The sequence below is a fragment of the Salmo trutta genome, chromosome 6, assembly GCF_901001165.1.
Source record: "Salmo trutta chromosome 6, fSalTru1.1, whole genome shotgun sequence".
Classification (NCBI taxonomy): Eukaryota; Metazoa; Chordata; class Actinopteri; order Salmoniformes; family Salmonidae; genus Salmo; species Salmo trutta.
In genome coordinates, this window is record NC_042962.1 from 1571439 (window position 1) to 1585366 (window position 13928).

Here is a 13928-nt window from a genome sequence, read left to right on the forward strand (position 1 = left end):
CTAACCCTAGGAGAAGTCTCTATGGGCTAACCCTAGGAGAAGTCTCTTTGGGCTAACCCTAGGAGAAGTCTCTATGGGCTAACCCTAGGAGAAGTCTCTATGGGCTAACCCTTAGACAAGTTGCTATAACCCTAGGAGAAGTCTCTATGGGCTAACCCTTAGACAAGTTGATTTATTCAAAAATTGATCACATGAATTTTTTTCCCTCGTCTATCTACTCACAATACCCCAATGACAAAGCGAAAACAGGTTTTTAGAAATGTTTGCTAATTTGTTTCTCATAGTCTTAGAGTCCTTTAGGTGGCTTTTGGCAAACTCCAAGCAGGCTGTCATGTGCCTTTTACTGAGGAGTGACTTCCGTCTGGCCTCTCTACCATAAAGGCCGGATTAGTGGAGTGGTACAGAGATGGTTGTCCTTCTGGAAGGTTCTCTCATCTCCACAGAGGAACTCTGGAGCTCTGTCAGAGTGATCATTGGGTTCTTGGTCACCTCCCTGACCAAGGCCCTTCTCCCCCGATTGCTCAGTTTGACCGGGCGGCCAGCTCTAGGAAGAGTCTTGGTGGTTCCTAACATTTTCAGTTTAAGAATTATGGAAACCACTGTGTTCTTGGGGACCTTCAATGCTGCTGAAATGTTTTGCTGCCCTTCCCCAGAACCCCACAATCCTGTCTCCGAGCTCTAAGGACAATTCCTTCGACCTCATGGTTTGGTTTTTACTCTGACATGCACTGTCAACTGTGGGACCTTATATAGACAGGTGTGTGCCTTTCCAAATCATGTCCAATCAATTGAATGTACCACAGCTGGACTCCAATCAAGTTGTAGAAACATCTCAAGGATGATCAATGGAAACAGGATGCACTTGAGCTCAATTTCTAGTCTCATAGCGAAGGGTCTGAATACTAATGTAAACAAGGTATTTTTTTATAAGTTTGTAAAAAAAAATCTAAACCTGTTTTCTCTTTGTCATTATGGGGGTATTGTGACATCATTATGGGGGTAGTGTGATGTCATTATGGGGGTAGTGTGATGTCATTATGGGGTATTGTGTGTAGATTGAGATTTCTTAAGGCTCTAACATAACAAAATGTGGAAAAAGTCAAGGGGTATGAATACTTTGCGAATGCACTGTATGTACAGCAATAGTTGAATAGGATGGTCTTGACTAGAATACAGTATATACATATGAAGTGGGTAAAATGGTATGTAAACATTATTAAAGTGACCAGTGTCCGATGTCTATGTACATAGGTCAGCAGTCTCTAAAGTTCAGGGCAGGGTACTGGGTAGAGGCCGGCTAGTGGTGACTATTTAAAGTCTGATGGCCTTGAGACAGAATGTGTTTTTCAGTCTCTCGGTCCCACCTTTGATGCACCTGTACTGACGTGGCCTTCAGAATGGTAGCAGGGTGAACAGGCCGTGGCTCGGGTGGCTGAGGACCTTGATGATCTTCTAGATGTTAGAGGGGTGAACAGGCCGTGGCTCGGGTGGCTGAGGTCCTTGATGATCTTCTAGATGGTAGAGGGGTGAACAGGCCGTGGCTCGGGTGGCTGAGGTCCTTGATGATCTTCTAGATGGTAGCAGGGTGAACAGGACATGACTCGGGTGGCTGAGGTCCTTGATGATCTTCTTGGCCTTCCTGTGACACTGGGTGCTGTAGATGTCCTGGAGGGCAGGTAATTTGGCCCCGGTGATACGTTGGGCAGACCGACCACCCTCTGGAGAGCCCTGCGGTTGCGGACGGTGCAGTTGCCCTACCAGGCGGTGATACAGGCCGACAGGATGCTCTCAATGGTGCGTCTGTAAACGTTTGAGGGTCTTAGGGGCCAAGCTGAATTTCTAAAGCCTCCTGAGGTTGAAAAAGCACTGTTGCGCCTTCACCACACTTTCTGACCATTTCAGATTGTCAGTGACGTGTACGATGAGGAACTTGAAGCAGGCCTACCACTGTTGTCGCCTGTAAACTTGATGATTGAGTTGGAGACGTGCGTGGCCACGCAGTCATGGGTGAACAGGGAGTACAGGAGGGGGCTGAGAACACACCCTTGTGGGGCCCCGGTGTTGAGGATCAGCGAAGTGGTGGTGTTGTTGCCTAGCTTCACCACCTGGGGGCGGCCTGTCAGGAAGTCCAGGACCCAGTTGCACAGGACGGGGTTCAGACCCAGGGCCCCGAAGTTAATGATGAGCATGGAGGGTACTATGGTGTTGAAGGCTGAACTGTAGGGATATTCAGTATCTTTATTTAGTTTTATTTATATATAGTGACGTATTTTTCCTCACCCTGAGCTCGTCTACTTTTGTCCACGGACTGAACATTAGCGAGTAATATACTTGGAAGCGGTGGATATTCATGCATGCCTCCTGAGTCGGAGCAGCGCCGAGGAACAGTCTCTGGGATAAGTGGAATTGTTTTGGGGGGTGCGAACAAAGGGTCCAATTGAGGAAAGTCATGTAGATGGGTAGAAGTAATTTTTTTATTTTATTTTTTAAGCTGACATTGAATATACCTTTTAAGGATGAAGTTTTTAATTAGGCTTTGGATGGTGTGTCAATACACCCAGAAACTAAAGATACAGGTGTTCTTCTTAACTCAGTTGCCAGAGAGGAAGGAAACTGCTCAGGGATTTCACCATGAAACTAATGGTGATTTTAATACTTTTAATTTTAATACCGTTTTAATGGCTGTGATAGGAGAGAACTGAGAATGTATTAACAACATTAACATTGTAGCTACTCCGTAATACTAATACTAACCTAAATTACAGTGGTGCAAATCTAACACATCACTGAGTATGGCTTTCAAGCATTGTGGTGGCTGTATCATGTCATAGGTATACTTGTCATCAGCAAGGCATGGTGAGTTTTTCAGGATAAAAGGAAACGAATAGAGCTAAGCACAGGCAAAATCCTAGAGGAAACCTTGGTTCAGTCTACTTTCCACCAGACACTGGGAGATGAATTCACCTTTCAGCAGGACAATAACCTAAAACACAAGGCCAAATATACACTGGAGTTGCTTACCAAGACGACAGTGAATGTTCCTTAGTGGCTGAGTTAGTTTTAACTGAAATCTGCTTGGAAATCTATTGAAAATAAGTTCAAACGGTGATAAACAACCAACCAGACAGAGCTCGAAGACTTTTGAAAAGAATAATGAGCAAATTGTTCACAATCCAGGTGTGGAAATCTCTGGGAGACTAACCCAGAAAGACTCACAGCTGTAATCGCTGCCAAAGGTGATTCTGGCACTTATTGACTAAGGAGTGTGAATATTTAAGTACATTAGAGGAGGGAGAGGAGGAGTTGGGAGAGGAGGTGGGGGTACAGGAGGAGGAGGAGGCAGAGGAGGAAGAGGCATTGGCTTCCTTCCTCAACGACCAGCGCTCAGTGTTTCCTCTCTCATCACTTTTCTTAGACAATAAGTCAAGGGCTGTTTCCTCATCTCCTCCCTCCGCTGCTGCCTCCGCCACATTGTTCTCAACACCAATATGCTGGTTACTTTTGCTGTTATGCACATAGCAACATGGTCACATAGCAACATGGTCTCGGAAAAGGCACCAATTCAACAGTGCACTGATGTTTCAGAACCGTGGACAGGAACTGCGCCCCAACGCCGGAGAATACGCATTTGTTATAATAATACAGTTGAAGTCGGAAGTTTACATACACCTTAGCCAAATACATTTAAACTCAGTTTTTCACAATTCCTGATATTTAATCAGAGTAAAAATTCCCTGCTTTAGGTCAGTTAGGATCACCACTTTATTTTAAGATTGTGAAATGTCAGAATAATAGTAGAGAGAACTATTTATTTTTAGTTTTATTTCTTTCATCACATTCCCGGTGGGTCAGAAGTTTACAAACACTAAATTAGTATTTAGTAGCATTGCCTTTACATTGTTTAACTTGGTAATGTTTCGGGTAGCCTTCCACAAGCTTCCCACAATAAGTTGGGTAAATTTTGGCCCATTCCTCCTGACAGAGCTGGTGTAACTGAGTCAGGTTTGTAGGCCTCCTTGCTCACACACACCTTTTCAGTTCTGCCCACAAATTGTCTATAGGACTGAGGTCAGGGCTTTGTGATGGCCACTCCAATACCTTGACTTTGTTGTCCTTAAGCCATTTTGCCACAACTTTGGAAATATGCTTGGGGTCATTGTCCATTTGGAAGACACATTTGTGACCAAGCTTTAACTTCCTGACTGAGATATTGAGATGTTGCTTCAATATATCCACATAATTTTCCTCCCTCATAATGCCATTTATTTTGTGAAGTGCACCAGTCCCTCCTGCAGCAAAGCACCCCCACAACATGATGCTGCCCCCCCGTGCTTCACGGTTGGGATGGTGTTCTTTGGCTTGCAAGCCTCCCCATTTTTCCTCCAAACACAACGATGGTCATTATGGCCAAACATTTCTATTTTTGTTTCATCAGACCAGAGGACATTTCTCCAAAATGTATTTCCCCATGTGCAGTTGCAAACCGTAGTCTGGCTTTTTTATGGTGGTTTTGGAGCAGTGGCTTCTTCCTTGCTGAGCGGCCTTTCAGGTTATGTCGATATAGCACTCGTTTTACTGTGAATATAGATACTTTTGCACCTGTTTCCTCCAGCATCTTCACAACGTTCTTAGCTGCTGTTCTGGGATTGATTTGCACTTTTCGCACCAAGGTACGTTCATCTCTAGGAGACAGAACGCGTCTCCTTCCTGAGCGGTATGGCGGCTGCGTGGTCCCATGGTGTTTATACTTGCGTACTATTGTTTGTACAGATGAACATGGTACCTTCAGGCATTTGGAAATTGCTCCCAAGGATGAACCAGACTTGTGGAGGTCTACAATTGTTTTTCTGATGTCTTGGCTGACTACTTTTGATTTTCCCATGATGTCAAGCAGAGGCACTGAGTTTGAACGTAGGCCTTGAAATACATCCACATGTACACCTCCAATGAACTCAAATTATGTCAATTAGCCTCTCAGAAGCTTATAAAGCCATGACATCATTTTCTGGAATTTTCCAAGCTGTTTAAAGGCACAGTCAAATTAGTTTATGTAAACTTCTGACCCACTGGAATTGTGATACACAAAATTATAAGTGAAATAATCTGTCTGTAAACAATTGTTGGAAAAATTACTTGTGTCATGCACAAAGTAGATGACCTAACCGACTTGCCAAAACTATAGTTTGTTAACAAGAAACTTGTGGAGTGGTTGAAAAACGAGTTTTAATGACTCCAACCTCAGTGTATGTAAACTTCTGACTTCAACTGTATGTTTATTAGTGCTACACCATTGTTCTTACATAGACATGTCCAGCTGTAATTGGTTTTACTTAGTGATGACCATCCCCACGGCCTTCACAATGGACAGGCGCCAATCAGACCGGTTTCTTGTACACCAGGAAATATAGATATTTTTGTTGCTACTGCTCGTCTAAAGAAATCTCGGTCAACCAACAGCCTATTGATCAAACAATGGACCAGTCTGCAAAATGGGGTCGGCCCTAGTGGCTGTAGAAGGTTTTAAGGTGTATATGATGGAGTGGTTTAGAGAGCTCAGTGATGGCTGATATTATGGAGGGGTTTAGAGAGCTCAGTGATGGCTGATATGATGGAGGGGTTTAGAGAGCTCAGTGATGGCTGATATGATGGAGGGGTTTAGAGAGCTCAGTGATGGCTGATATGATGGAGGGGTTTAGAGAGCTCAGTGATGGCTGATATGATGGAGGGGTTTAGAGAGCTCAGTGATGGCTGATATGATGGAGGGGTTTAGAGAGCTCAGTGATGGCTGATATGATGGAGTGGTTTAGAGAGCTCAGTGATGGCTGATATGATGGAGGGGTTTAGAGAGCTCAGTGATGGCTCTGATATGATGGAGTGGTTTAGAGAGCTCAGTGATGGCTCTGATATGATGGAGTGGTTTAGAGAGCTCAGTGATGGCTGATATGATGGAGTGGTTTAGAGAGCTCAGTGATGGCTGATATGATGGAGTGGTTTAGAGAGCTCAGTGATGGCTGATATGATGGAGTGGTTTAGAGAGCTCAGTGATGGCTGATATGATGGAGGGGTTTAGAGAGCTCAGTGATGGCTGATATGATGGAGTGGTTTAGAGAGCTCAGTGATGGCTGATATGATGGAGTGGTTTAGAGAGCTCAGTGATGGCTGATATGATGGAGTGGTTTAGAGAGCTCAGTGATGGCTCTGATATGATGGAGTGGTTTAGAGAGCTCAGTGATGGCTGATACGTTAGCTAAATTAAGTGATACTGGTAAGCACAATGTGCAAGTTTTTCCTGATCTATCGCAAGCCTTGCACAGTCCCATACATTGGTGATAATGTTGCTTCCTGAGATGAGTAGAGTACTTTGATGAATGAACCTTTTCCTTTTTAGATCAGGACAGGCGGGCCTCTCCATTTTAGACAACCAGGCTTATACATGACTACTACTATCAGGACTGGAAGAACTACCCAGCAGCACAGCCCTGAACTGACAAGCTCAGACACGTTGAAATCACGACAGACACACAAGATGCCCTAGAATACCACCTCTTATCTTAGTCCAGTGTCATCCTATCACTCCAGAGGATACAGACTACCACAGACCACCATATCTAACTGATATTACCTGGGGGGTGCGGGCGGGTGGGTGGGATGGTGGGGGATGCCAGCCAGGCAAACAAAGTGATCAGTCTCGGCCTCATGCTATTTTAATGCAAAGTGGTTGTTTTGAACAGTGGAGGAAAATAGCTAAGTCAATTCCCATGATGCGCAGTGTGATAACACTACTGTCACCTCGCTAGTAATATACAGTTGAAGTCAGAAGTTTACATACACCTTAGCCAAATGCATTTAAACTCAGTTTTTTTTTACAATTCCTGACATTTAATCCCAGTAAAAATTCCCTGTCTTAGGTCAGTTAGGATCACCACTTTATTTTACGAATGTGAAATGTCTGAATAATAGTAGAGAGAATGATTTATTTCAGCTTTTATTTCTTTCATCACATTCCCAGTGGGTCAGAAGTTTACATACACTCAATTAGTATTTGGTAGCGTTGCCCATCAGTATATCCATGTGGTCCTCCTATAGACTGGTTATCAGTATCTCCATGTGGTCCTATAGACTGGTTATCAGTATCTCCATGTGATCCTCCTATAGACTGGTTATCAGTATCTCCATGTGATCCTCCTATAGACTGGTTATCAGTATCTCCATGTGGTCCTATAGACTGGTTATCAGTATATCCATGTGGTCCTCCTATAGACTGGTTATCAGTATCTCCATGTGGTCCTCCTATAGACTGGTTATCAGTATCTCCATATGGTCCTCCTATAGACTAGTACGGCCTTATAGAGGGTTAGAGTCACAGCTAGATAGGGGCTTCAAACTTGACTTGACTTTTGACCTTTAGTTGTGAGTTAACAGGGTCTACCCTGTTCTCAGGGCCTGTACTGGCCTGCTGTTTTTTCCTTTTCTCTGTGTTGTGGCTGTCTGTCAGGTGGCTGTCTGTCAGCTGGCTGTCTCCATGTGGAGTCTAATGATGGAGTTTCCCTGCCTGGCCTTAGTTTTACTGGCTCATCAAACTACCATGGGGCTGGCTGGCTGGCTGGCTGGGTTGCTCAGCAACAGCCTGAAGGGGTAATATAGAATAGCCAGCTCAGTCTGTGGCCTAAATAACACCCTATTACCTATGGGCCCTTGTAAAAAAGTAGTGCACTATATAGTGAATAGGGTGCTATTTGAGACGTAACCTGGGAATCCATAATAAACCCCAGGAAGAGTAGCTGCTGCCTTGACAGGAACTAATGGGGATCCATAATAAACCCCAGGAAGAGTAGCTGCTGCCTTGGCAGGAACTAATGGGGATCCATAATAAACCCCAGGAAGAGTAGCTGCTGCCTTGACAGGAACTAATGGGGATCCATAATAAACCCCAGGAAGAGTAGCTGCTGCCTTGGCAGGAACTAATGGGGATCCATAATAAACCCAGGAAGAGTAGCTGCTGCCTTGGCAGGAACTAATGGGGATCCATAATAAACCCCAGGAAGAGTAGCTGCTGCCTTGGCAGGAACTAATGGGGATCCATAATAAACCCCAGGAAGAGTAGCTGCTGCCTTGGCAGGAACTAATGGGGATCCATAATAAACCCCAGGAAGAGTAGCTGCTGCCTTGGCAGGAACTAATGGGGATACATAATAAACCCCAGGAAGAGTAGCTGCTGCCTTGACAGGAACTAATGGGGATCCATAATAAACCCCAGGAAGAGTAGCTGCTGCCTTGGCAGGAACTAATGGGGATCCATAATAAACCCCAGGAAGAGTAGCTGCTGCCTTGGTAGGTACTAATGGGGATCCATAATAAACCCCAGGAAGAGTAGCTGCTGCCTTGACAGGAACTAATGGGGATCCATAATAAATACATAGAGAGGACCATTAGGACAATTCAAGATGCTTTAGCAATGACCAATATACTGAGTATACAAAACAATAAGAACACCTGCTCTTTCCATGACAGAAACTGAGAAGGTGAAAGGACTTTTAAGCCTTGAGACAATAGAGCCCCACAGTGGAGGTGTCATAATACCCATTACACCTTGCGGTCAAACAGGGAAATGGTTCCAATAGTTAAAATAAGGGCTGTGTTTGGTGTATTCTTACCCTGGCATGATAACCATGTCAATCTCTCTAGGACAAGGTGAATGTTTACTCTCAGATTTCAAAAATGTTAATTAGCATCAAAGTAGACATCATGCAAGACTACAAATCCCAGCAAGCTCCTGCAGGTCATCTCTAGCTGACACCTTTACTAACAGGTATTGTGTCAATTTAAAACTTGCCCAAGACAGTTCACAGAATTGTAAATTTAAGGAATTGTAGCCAATTTAGTCATTACACAATGTTGTTAACATTAGATAGTTAATCCAGAGATTCTTCGCCTCGATTCAGTCTCGTCCAGATCATCATGGTATTTGTAGTTCTTTATGATAGCCACATTAGCAGCTAATTAGCATTTAATTTTGTGGGCGGGGTAAATACAGGTAAATATATTGATAATTCACCTTGTCCGAGAGAGATTTACATTTATCAAAATGTCACTCCAGGGTAAGCCTACACAAGTAGCGGGGGGCAGGGAGCGAGAGGCAGGGGGGGAGCGAGAGGTGTGGGGAGCGGGGGGGCGAGAGCCAGATCTTGCTCTGGTGTCCAGCTGTGGTGAAGGGTAGCCTGAGGATGTTGGTGGTGAGTATGTGATTAGTGAAATGCATTTAGCAGCAGTGAAATGTGACTGGGGCTTTTCCCAGCAAAGAGAGTCAGAGGTAGAGGAATGGCTAGTTACCACTGGGTGTTGCTGGCACCCTGCCTCTACTGTAGTACCCTGGGAAAGGCTGGCACCTGGCCTCTACTGTTGCACCCTGGGAGAAGCAGGCACCTAGCCTCTACTGTAGAACCTACGCCCTCTGACGAACCATCAAACAGGAAAAGGGTCTGGACCAAGATTGAATCCTACTGCACTGACGCTCGTCAGATGTGGCAAGGCTTGCAAACTATCACGGATTACGAATGGAAACCCAGCCACGAGCTGCCCCGTGTTGTGAGCCTACCAGACGAGCCAAATGCCTTCTATGCTTGCTTTGAGGCAAGTAAACACTAAACCATGCATGAGAGCACCAGCTGTTCTGTATGACTGTGTGATCACGCTCCGTAGGCCATGTGAGTAAGACCTTTAAAACCTGTTATGGCTAGAGGTGCCGCTAGCGTAACGTTTCGACAACATCCGGTGAAATTGCAGAGCGCCAAATTAAAATTACATTTTTTGAAATATTTAACTTGCATAAAATCACAAGTGCAATACACCAAAATGAAGCTTAACTTCTTGTTAATCCAGCCACCGTGTCAGATTTCAAAAAGGCTTTACGGCGAAAGCAAACCATGCGATTATCTGAGGATAGCACTCCACCATACAAACGTATGAAAATCATATTTCAACCAAGCAGGTTGAAAGTCAGAAATAACGATATAATTCATGCCTTACCTTTGAAGATCTTCTTCTGTTGGCACTCCAAAATGTCCCAGAAACATCACAAATGGTCCTTTTGTTCGATAAACTCCTTTTTTTATATCTCCAAAATGTCCATTTATTTGGTGCGTTTGATTCAGAAAAACACCGGTTCCAACTCGCCCAACATGACTACAAATTATCTAATCAGTTACCTGTAAACTTTGTCCAAACATGTCAAACAACTTTCCTAATCCATCCTTAGGTATCCTAAAACGTAAATAATCGATAAAATTTAAGACGGAATATACTGTGTTCAATAGCGGATAAAATTAACGTGGAGCGCGTGACCTGGGGCGCGCGCCAAACAAAAGAGTACACTCGGCTTGACTCTCATTCTGAATAGCCGTACTTCTTCATTTCTCAAAGGAAAAACATCAACCAATTTCTAAAGACTGTTGACATCTAGTGGAAGCCATTGGAACTGCAACCAGATGCCTCATAAATCCAGTTTCCCATAGAAAACAATTAGAAAACAGTCAACTCAACAACAAAAAAATGTCCTGGATGGTTTGTCCTCGGGGTTTCGCCTGCCAAATAAGTTCTGTTATACTCACAGACATTATTTTAACCGTTTTAGAAACTTTAGAGTGTTTTCTATCCAAATCTACCAATTATATGCATATCCTAGCTTCTGGGCCTGAGTAGCAGGCAGTTTAATTTGGGCACGCCTCCCAAAGATGTTAAACAGGTTAACATTCACAAGGCCAGATTACCAGGATGCGTACTTGGAGCATGCACTGACCAGCTGGCAAGTGTCACTGACATTTTCAACCTCTCCCTGACCCAGTCTGTAATACCTACATGTTTCAAGCAGACCACCATAGTACATGTTTCAAGCAGTCTGTGTGCCACCATTGTCTCTGGCTCAAATCAACACCGTCATACCAGACACCCTTGACCCACTCCATTTCGCATTACCGCCCCAACAGATCCACAGATGACGCAATCTCTATTGCACTCCACACTGCCCTTTCCCACCTGGACAGGAGGAACACCTATGTGAGAATTTTGTTAATTGACTACAGCTCAGAATTCAACACCATAGTGCCTTCCAAGCTCATCACTAAACTAAGAAACCTGGGACGAAACACCTCCCTCTGCAACTGGATCCTGGACTTATTGACAGGCCGCCCTCGCGATGGTGATGGTAGGCAACAACACATCCTCCACTCTGTCCCTCAACATGGGGTCACCTCAGGGGCTTAGTCCCCTCCTGTACTCCCTGTTCACCCATGACTGCTTGGCCGTGCGCGACTCCAACACCATCATTAAGTTTGCTGACGACACGACGGTGGTAGGCCTGATCACCGACAACGATGAGACGGCCTATAGGGAGGAGGTCAGAGACCTGACAGTGTGGTGCCAGAACAACAACCTCTCCCTCAATGTTAGCAAGACAAAGGAGCTGATTGTGGACTACAGGGCCGAACACAACCCATTCACATCGACAAGGCTGTAGTGGAGCGGGTCGAGAACTTCAAGTTCCTCGGTGTCCACATCACTAAGGATCTATCATGGTCCACGCACACCAACACAGTCGTGAAGAGGGCACAACAATGACTCTTTCACCCGCAGAAGGCTGAAAAGATTTTTCATGGGCTCTCAGATCCTCAAAAAATTCTACAGCTGCATCATCTCTATACCAGGCGGTGTCAAAGGAAGGCCCTAAAAAAACGTCAGACTCCAGCCACCCAAGTCTTAGACTGAAAGAAAATCGTTATATAAGAAATTTGAAATAATTTAAACTTTCACTTTTTTGTTTCTTAAGTATATTTGGGCATTTACATTTACTTTTGATACTTAAGTATATTTAAAACCAAATACTTTTGGACTTTTACCTCAAGTAGTTTTTTACTGGGTGACTTTTTTGCTTTTACCTGAGTTGTTTTCTATTAATGTATCTTTACATTTACTACAGTATGACAATTGGGTACTTTTTACACCACCGCTGGTGATGCTGGTAGTTGGTACTTACTACTGTGTTCATGTGTGGCTCACTTGGTAGAGTATGGTGTTTGCAACGGCAGGATTTGTGGGTTTGTTTCCCGCTTGGGCCACCCATGACTAAGTCGCTTTGGATAAAAGTGTCTGCTTAAATGTCATATATTATTTATTAATATATTATCTATGATCACACACAAGTTTCACCCTTTTTTATAAGATCTCATGGTGCATCGCTCCCTGTCCTAACAGACCCATCATATAACTGTCTGAATACCCTCTCAGTAATCATGACAACCTCTGCTGGTTTTTCCCCAACAGGCATCGGGAAGGTGAAGAGGAAAACGGGGATGCGTGACACGGCCTCGAACGCGGACGCCGACACGTCCCCCGACAACGGCGAGCGCCTGTACGACCTCAACCTGCCGGCGCTCGTCAAGTTCAGCTACACCGCCGAGCGGGAGGACGAGCTCTCGTTGGTCAAGGGTACACGCGTCATCGTCATGGAGAAGTGTAGCGATGGCTGGTGGCGTGGGGGGTACCAGGGTTGTTCCGGATGGTTCCCTTCCAACTACGTGACGGAGGACGCAGACGGGACAGCGGGGAGAGGAGGGGGTGACAGTTTGGGGGACCCAATAGGGTCACTGACTGAGAAGCTAGCAGCAGTAGTTCACAGTGCGTCTAACGGGAACCGGGTCCTCCACTCGGTGCAGGCGCTCTACCCTTTCAGCTCGGGGAACGACGAGGAGCTGAACTTTGAGAAGGGAGAGGTGATGGAGGTGGTAGAGAAACCAGACAACGACCCTGAGTGGTGGAAGTGCCGTAAAGCAGATGGACAGCTGGGACTAGTTCCTAAGAACTACGTCACTGTGCTACCTCCCCAGCAGGACTCCACTACCCAGAATGCCTCACCGGGCCCCGCGGGGCCGCCCACGCCCGACTGCGACTACATCTCTCCGGCCACGGTGGGGCGGTTTGCGGGGAAGCAGTGGTACTATGGCAAGGTGACGCGACATCAGGCAGAGGTGGCTCTCAACCAGAGAGGAGCGGAGGGAGACTTCCTCATCAGAGACTCTGAGTCATCGGTGAGTCCTGACCTTCATATATAGCCCAGGGTTTTAGACGTTTATAAATTAGGGAGACTTCCTCATCAGAGACTAGGTCATCGGTGTGATATGGACTTCCGCAAGTCATAGAGACGTCTTTAACTGTGACTATTTGATATCTATTTCCACACTTTATTACAGCCAAAATAGCCTAGCCTGGGTGCCAGTCTGTTTTCTGCTCTCATGCCAACTCATTATAGAACTGGCATGCCAATTGGCTTGACCATGGCGTAGGCAAAAGCACAAACAGATCTGGGACCAGGCTGTCGAGATCAGATCTGAGGACTAGGCTGACAGATCTAGAGTCAGTGTTGAACCACTCAGTACTACAACGGTAGAGTCAGTGTAGAGTCAGTATTGAACCACTCAGTACTGCAACGGTAGAGTCAGTGTTTAATCACTCAGTACTACAACGGTAGAGTCAGTGTAGAGTCAGTATTGAACCACTCAGTACTGCAACGGTAGAGTCAGTGTTTAATCACTCAGTACTACAACGGTAGAGTCAGTGTAGAGTCAGTATTGAACCACTCAGTACTGCAACGGTAGAGTCAGTGTTTAATCACTCAGTACTACAACGGTAGAGTCAGTATTGAACCACTCAGTACTGCAACGGTAGAGTCAGTGTTGAACCACTCAGTACTGCAACGGTAGAGTCAGTGTAGAGTCAGTGTTGAACCACTCAGTACTACAACGGTAGAGTCAGTGTTTAATCACTCAGTACTACAACGGTAGAGTCAGTGTAGAGTCAGTGTTTATTCACTCAGTACTACAACGGTAGAGTCAGTGTAGAGTCAGTGTTGAACCACTCAGTACTACAACGGTAGAGTC

The 13928-nt window shown here is 45.2% G+C and overlaps 1 protein-coding gene across 2 annotated transcripts in view; it reads left to right on the forward strand.

The window, feature by feature from the left end:
* LOC115195312 (cytoplasmic protein NCK1) overlaps positions 1 to 13928 on the forward strand; it is a 57696-nt gene that overhangs the window by 36330 nt on the left and 7438 nt on the right. For both annotated transcript variants that reach the window (XM_029755084.1, XM_029755085.1), the window contains one exon: positions 12316 to 13079. In XM_029755084.1, coding sequence (XP_029610944.1) covers positions 12316 to 13079 — 764 coding nt within the window. The remainder of the gene's footprint in view (positions 1 to 12315; positions 13080 to 13928) is intronic.